Source organism: Quercus suber, unplaced genomic scaffold, assembly GCF_002906115.3.
Source record: "Quercus suber isolate HL8 unplaced genomic scaffold, Cork oak 2.0 scaffold_206, whole genome shotgun sequence".
NCBI classification, from domain to species: domain Eukaryota; kingdom Viridiplantae; phylum Streptophyta; class Magnoliopsida; order Fagales; family Fagaceae; genus Quercus; species Quercus suber.
In genome coordinates, this window is record NW_027069664.1 from 783890 (window position 1) to 791956 (window position 8067).

General features: G+C 35.7%; 1 protein-coding gene across 1 annotated transcript; it reads right to left on the reverse strand.

Annotated features, from left to right (window-relative positions):
- Positions 1–872: 872 nt before the first annotated feature.
- Positions 873–6555, reverse strand: LOC111994740 (chaperone protein ClpB3, chloroplastic). Its single transcript, XM_065779364.1, has 9 exons — positions 6313–6555; positions 5511–5748; positions 4899–5094; positions 4722–4776; positions 4392–4542; positions 3608–3916; positions 2728–2993; positions 1531–2457; positions 873–1356 (listed from the first exon to the last, which is right to left on the reverse strand). Exons 1-9 carry the CDS (start codon positions 6505–6507, stop codon positions 1027–1029), a joined length of 2667 nt encoding a protein of 888 aa, XP_065635436.1. The 5' UTR covers positions 6508–6555; the 3' UTR covers positions 873–1026.
- Between the last annotated feature and the right edge of the window lie 1512 nt (positions 6556–8067).

The window sequence follows — 8067 nt, forward strand, 5'->3', positions numbered from 1 at the left end:
GAATCCTGGCAAGGCCGTCGAGGGTGGCTTAATACACGACCATCGAGGGAAGTGGATCATGGGGTTTATGAGGCGCATTGGATTTGCAACTAGTATTACAGCAAAGTTGTGGGCTTTGAGGGACGGTCTGATGTTAGCAAAACAAGCTTGGCATAGCCCAACTCATGGTGGAGATGGATGCCGAAGTCATTATAGACTTGGTTCAATCTGATAAATCCCCTAATAACTCATATTCTTCTCTGCTCAATGATTCTAGGTTTCTCCTTCGTTAGCTCCATCGAATCCAGATCAACCATGCTTTTCGGGAGGCGAATAAATGTGTTGATCATCTCGCCAAGAGAGGCTGTAAACTTTTAAGGAATTTTGTTGTTTTAGATTATCCATCTACGAAAGAATTATGTAATATTTTAGACTTTGATGCTATTGGGTTGTACTCTTTCAGGCTTTCAGCTACAACTTTGTCTTTTATGGCTAATTAGTTATAATGATATCATCCTTTTAAACCCACCAAAAAAAAAAAAAATACGGCCTTGAGAGTTTGAAATATTGAAAATGCATTTGATCAAACTAATCCAAGCTTATTTGCCAATGTACACTTTTTGGAAATCTTACTTCTTTTTTTCAAGTACAAACTACTTGGAAATCTTCTTTTTTTCAAGTACAAACTGTACTCATACTCGTGATGTCAAGCTCAAAGAGGCAAACTCAAAGCAAATACAAATGTACCTTTTATATCTATAGCTTAATTTCACTTCAGCGGGTTGCAAAAGCTAACGATTTTTGGTACCTGAGAGAACAAATGATTCTGGTAACTTATAATGTGCCCGTTACAATTCTGTAAGTAAATTATAGCCTTTATATTAACCACCAAATGACTCGAATTTCAAAGATTGTACTTTTATATGAAAACAAGAAGAAATATACCAGAGGACAATTTTATCAGGTATTATATTACATTCTTCGCCAAAATTTGTGTCAAGAACCTAATGTACCTAATGTATAGTGAAACTAATAAGCACAAGAGACTTAGAGAGTAGGCGAAAAGGCTTCTTTGCCATCTGCAACTGTATTTTCTGAATCAGTTTCAAGCCTCCTGAAGACCAACTTTTGTTGGGGAAGTTGGCCATTGGAAAATGCTGTAACTTCTGTGTCTATTAATATTGTGTCTTCCTCCTTAAACTCGCCTCTCAAGATGCCCTTAGCAAGTTCGTTCTCAACATTCTGCTGAATTACTCGCTTAACTGGCCTGGCACCATAGTTCGGGTCATAACCAAGACTTCCAAGGAGCTCAACAGCTGCATCTGTTACTTGGATTTTCATCTTCCTGTCTGCAATCCTCCTTTGCACTCGTTCCAACTGTAAATCATGTACATACATGGGGTTAGGTGTTTTGAATTTGTGCCAAAATAATCAACACCATAAAACAATGAACTACATGCAAATCCAAAATAATAGATTATACTTCAAGGAACTGCTTGTGTTGGAAAATAATCCATCAACTCAAACAAGCATCATTGTGGTAAAAGTTACCTGTAAATTGACGATGCTCTTTATCTGATCGCGTTTCAGAGGCTGGAAAACTATGTACTCATCAACCCTGTTCATAAACTCCGGACGAAAGATTGATCTTGCAGCTTCCATTACCCGTTGCTTAATAGTTTCATATGCTAATTCCTTGGGTGAGTCTTCATCATCTGTATTGAGTATGTACTGTGAACCCACATTTGAAGTCATAATGATGACAGTGTTCGTAAAACTCACAGTGCGACCTTGGGAATCAGTTACTCTCCCATCATCTAAAATCTGAAGGAACACATTGAACACATCAGAATGTGCCTTCTCTATCTCGTCAAAGAGAATGACTGCATACGGCCTCCTGCGAACTATCTCTGTCAGCTGTCCTCCTTCCTCATACCCCACATAACCAGGTGGGGCTCCAATCAATCTTGAAACTGCATGCTTTTCCATGTATTCACTCATATCAATTCGTACAAGAGCTTCTTCTGTGTTAAACATGTAGGAAGCAAGCGCCTTGGCTAGCTCTGTCTTCCCAACACCAGTGGGACCCATAAACATGAAACTGGCAATTGGACGGTGAGGATCAGAAAGACCAGCTCGAGATCGCTGAATAGCCTCAGCTACTGATTTCACCGCAGGATCTTGACCCACAACACGTTTATGCAGTTCTTCCTCCAAATGTAATAGCTTCTCCCTCTCTGATTGTTGAAGCTTGGAAACAGGGATACCTGTCCATTTACTGACAATTTCAGCAATATCACTTCCTGTAACCTCCTCTCTCAGCATGGACTTTCCAGATTTTATATACTCATCCAACTCTTTTTCTGCACTTCCAAGTTGTCGTTGCAAAGAGTTGAGGCTCCCATACTTCAGTTCAGCTGCACGATTAAGATCATACTCCCGTTCAGCCTGCTGGATCTCAAGATTTACTCTGTCAATCTGCAATAAATAAGAGGAAAAGTTAGTCAAATAAGAGTTTTTATCTGTCATTATTTCATTATTTCCAAAAATAACAAAATTCTGACAATGTTATTGGTGAAAATTGATGTAACTAAGTAATCAGAATGTTTGCTGCACCCGTTCTAAAACTTTTTTTCCCCAGATTTAAAACAACAAACATATTCTCATGATAACTAATCTGAGGAAGCTAATATACACCATAAGAGAGAGAAGCTTTTGACAAGAAAAACAAGCACATTAACTACATACCTCTTCTTTGATTGACTGAATGCGGGTCATGACAGACTTCTCATGCTCCCACTGCTCAGTCAACTGGGCTTGTTTCTCCTTGAGGAGAGTCAACTCAGCCTCAAGCCGGTGCAACCTATCTTTAGAAGCTTTATCTGTGTCATTTGTAAGAGAGAGCCTCTCCATCTCCAGCTTCAATACCGACCGATTGATCTCATCAAGGGCAGTTGGTTTAGAGGTAATTTCCATTTTCAGTTTGGCAGCAGCTTCATCAACCAGGTCAATAGCTGCAATTTGAAAGTATATTAGCTCTCAATTAACACACAGATCTTAAATATTAACTCTCTGAAAGTAACATCATTTTTTTTGGCCAACTGGGCAAAAGGTTACAAACTTTTCAGGACCTTACAACCCAGCAGAAAGTTCAATAAAAGTTGAATGATACGACTCTGAAACAGATTATAAAATTGAAGTCCAACGCTTAGCCTGGGAAATAAGCACAAATATTTCGTTTTGTAATATTTTGCTGATTATTTACTAGACATGTGTGATATGTTTGACTATTCCTAGTGGTTGGTATATGGAAAGGTAACTAATGTTCTAGTTGTAAACATATATATGTACATGAATGTGTATAATGTATTTTGTTGTCATTCCCTCCAAGATGAAGTACCCTGGTATTGTTACAACTTACAACTGGAAATTATGGTGTGCTTCATTTATGTTATCTCATCTTTATGCTGCCTGTACATTTAAGCATAGTTCATGGCTGAAGTATCAAGCGACAAATTTAACATTCCGACTGACAAATGGATCAAAGAAAGTCACCATGAATAGATTAGTTTTTCAATAAAACAAGACCCTTTCAAATGTTACATGTGTTGTATGATTTGATATTTACCTTTGTCAGGTAAAAATCGGCCACTGATGTAACGGTCTGAAAGAATAGCAGCTTCCACAAGTGCACCATCAGAAATGCGGACTCCATGATGCAGCTCATATCTTTCACGCAGACCCCGCAGTATAGAAATGGTGTCTTCCACTGAAGGTTGATCAACATAAACTTGCTGAAAACGGCGCTCCAATGCTGGATCTTTCTCAATATATTTCCGATATTCATCCAGAGTTGTTGCACCAATACAACGCAACTCTCCCCGACCAAGCATGGGCTTCAAGAGATTGCCTGCATCCATTGCACCATTCGTAGCACCTGAAAGAGAAATCAATGCTTATTGTCACAATTGGCATTGTCAATCTTCAACTATATTTTATTTCAAACTATTGGAAATCGACTATCTGCTGTCAAAATTGTTGTGGACAATGGACAAGAATGGAATTTTTTTACATAAAGTTAAATCACAATTTAAATGGAGTATAAGGGGTTAATTCTGGTAAGTTAGTATGTAAATCAACTACCTGCTGTCAAAATTGATGTGGGCAATGGACAAGAAAGGAAATTTTTTACATAAAGTTAATCACAACTTACAGAGTATAAGGGGTTAATTCTATTAAGTTAGAATGAACTCATTGAAGACCAAAAACATAAAACCTGAAATACAGATACTATAACTTGCAATAACAGAGCTTCCTAAAAGTTAAATGAAAAAGGTCATGAAAGCTGTTTCAGCTAGCTTTCCCACAGTTTGAGAATCAGGCATCTGAACATAATTTAACAAGCATCTTACCTGCTCCAACAACTGTATGGATCTCATCAATGAAGAGGATAATTTGGCCATCTGAATCTGTAACTTCCTTGAGTACAGCCTTTAGCCTATCCTCAAATTCTCCCCGATATTTTGCCCCAGCAATGAGTGCACCCATGTCAAGTGATATTAGCTGCAAAGAGAGAGAGTGTAGGTCAGACCAATATTTAGACTTTACTACTAGTATGCACCTTGTGCTGAAACCGCACACCCCCCCCCCCCAACCCCCCAAAAAAAAAAAAAATAGAAGGTCAGGAGAGAGAGAGCAGAAACTCCAAGACATTGGCTCAAACATTTAGATATAGCACACACCTTACGATTCATTAGAGCTTGAGGCACATCTCCTTGCACAATTCTTTGAGCAAGCCTGTTACAGAAGGTAAGTTAGATTCACACACACACAAGAAATTTCCAAGATAAGTGCCTAGTCTGGCATAGCAAGCCTTCAAAAAAGACCAAAATAGACTCTAGCTCCAACTAAGAGCTTACCCTTCAGAAATTGCAGTTTTCCCTACACCAGGCTCACCAATTAGAACAGGATTGTTCTTTGTTCTCCTGGAGAGAATCTGGATGCACCTGCGTATTTCATCATCTCTTCCTATTACTGGGTCAAGCTTTCCTGCTTTTGCCATGGCTGTCAAATCTTTTCCATATTTTTCAAGTGCTTCATACTTCCCTTCAGGATCTGTAATAAACACAATTTGTTGCCCACTTAAGAATTAAGCACACTATTTTTTCCTTTTTTCCATAAAAAATGTGAGTAGGTGTAGTTTTTTCTTAGGAAGTGTTTGTATAAGCGGTTGGAAAACTGTGTTTTGAGTTTAAAATGAGCATTTGTAAAAAAGCTATGAGGAGTTGTAGTTGCAAATCAGAGTTTTGGGTTTTAAAAATGTTCTTTTAAACTCCCAAAATGCCTACCCATAATAAGGAAGGAAAAAAGAAAAAATAAAAAGAGTACACTTAGGCACATTAATTATGTAAATGTGACTAAGCGTGCAATACATAATAGGTAAGTTAAAAAAAAAAAAAAAAAAAAAAAAAAAAAAAAAAGAAAAAAAAAAGAAAAGGGGGAGAAAAAAGAAAGAAAGAATATAATGTAACCTTGGTCAATAACTGACTGGCGTCCCCTTATGGCTTCTATTGCAGATTTCAAAGTTTGCTGTGATATTTGAAAATCTCTAAATAATTGCTTCCCAAATCGTTGATCTTGTATGAAACCAAGAACCAAATGCTCAACAGACACAAATGAATCCCCATACTCTTTCTTGAATTCCCTGGCTCGCTGAATCAAGGCTTCCAAATCACGTCCTAACATTGAACCAGCTGATTCACCAAGAACCTAATGTAATCAGACAGATATAGGGGCGAACAAGTTAGCTTCATAGCTTCTCAGCATAAAGATGATGGACTGAAGAACATATTTACTGACAAACCAATAAAAAGTCTAAATCAATTAAACCAATCCTTAAAAGAATCATACAACACAAATATATAATGGATGCTATCAATATCATTCCACTATGGACGCTGAGGGGCCCCTTAACAGTTGCTGACCCTCGTGTATAACACACCTATTCCTAGGAAACAGAAATTTCATGGAGTCCAAAAAATACCAAAGTCTTCAACTAGGCCTTCCTAGCATTTGCAACTTAGCTATCACTCAAGTGCAGGAAAACATTTCTAAATGCTTGATCAATCCTTATACCATTGAACTAAATGCATCTACTAGTAAGGTTTGATAGTCAGAACTTAGAAGTGAGAAAATAAGTACAGCTACTTCCAAGAACTTAGAAGTGAGAAAATAGTGAGAGTATTTATTGCCAATCAATGTTAATGCCAAATCTTGACTTAACCAAATTCATGAGCTGGAGTCACAATCAGAAACCAAAGCTAAAGTAATTACCTTTGGTTGGCGTTGGATGAACTTATCAGTGGCTTCTAGAAGTTTGGTATTGTCAATTCCAACCTTGGAGAAAATCCGACGAGCGAGCCCATTCTTCTGCTCCAAGAGGGACTTCATCAAATGCTCTGTCTCCACTATCTGATGCTTGTTCTCTTTTGCCACTTCTGGCGACGAAACAATCCCTTGCCATGCCATGTCGGTAAATTCTTGTTGGGTTATCTATACATTATATTAAAAAACTCAGTACAGAAAACTCTTCACTTGCTCATGTTCCAATTGTACACAATTTAGCATTCTTGGGACCGAAGTATAGCTCAAAGTAACATAAAATAAATGAAAGAAATCTCCACAAAGAAGTTTTATTGGAATTAGAAAACAAATACTAGAAAACAACACAAATTGGTTCCAATTTTCAAAAAATAATAACCCAAAAAAAAAAAAAAAAAGAAAAAAAAAAAGGGGTGTCCTTCATGTTTAATATTTTCGTGAAATACTCGCTCTAAAATGTTATGCAATGTATGAATTTTATGGTTGAAGCCTTGTAGGTAGAAGAACATATTATAAATAGTCAAATTACACAAAAATAGATGACATGACTAATATGAAAACTAAATCAAATGTGAAAGTCTAAAATAAAAAATTTGAAATAGAAAAGATTAAGTGTAAATAACCCCAATCTTTAAAGATGAAAGATTTACTTTAATCTATTTTTATTTTTTATTTTTTAAAAAGAGCATTTGAATATGTGTGTAGCACACATATAAAAAGGTTAGTTGTTGTTATTGTTGTTATTGTTACTACTAATATTATTTGTAGATGAAAAAGATTAGCCACACCTTTTTAGAGTATAGGGACTAGTTATTCGTTTATAATGACAATTCCTTAAATTTTAGGAATAGCTATTCCGATCCTCTCTAATTGTGGTGTTGTTGTTGTTTTTTTTTTTTTTGGAGAATCTCTAACTGTGTGTTTTGGATGTGGCATTTGGAGCCAGAATTTGGGGTAAAGACATAATTTTAAATTCTATTAAGTATTAAAATTAAATTTTGAGTTTGGCTAAAACAATTATAACAATTTAATATATTTCTTAAAAGATGTAATAATTTACAAATTTAATATATTTCTAAAAATATAAATTTTCCATATGAACATAACAATTATTAAAATTAATAATGATAAAATAATTAATTTAATATATTTTTAAAAATATATTACTTAGCAGGTGTAATAATTTTTAATTTTAATATATTTCTAAAAATATAAATTTCTTGTATGCACATAACAATTATAAAAAAAATAAAATAAAAATAATCTCTCACTTTCCATATGCGTGTAACAATTAATTTCATTCTAATTTTACAAAGCATGAATAGTATTAGTAATTTGCAACATCTTTTATTACAAATATTAAATATTACCATTCTTATTATAATCTACATTCAATTAATTAAATGTGCCAGAAATTTTATTTTTCTAAATGCTACTTTTCAAATAATTCATCATGGCAAAGGTTGTGATATTAGAAAAAGTCTTTGTGCAGCCCAGATGATATGCATTAGTATTACTACATCCATTGTACTGTACACTCTACTAAACAGCCTCCTTTTTAAACAGAAGCAAATACCGGAGGACTCTCTCACGCAGCCGCTAAAGCATCCCCAGAAGGGCAAAGGCTTTGTCTGAGGGAGAGAAGAAGGAAGAGGCAGCCATGGATGATGATAATATGTCTGACATGAATAACCCCACAGCTGGAAT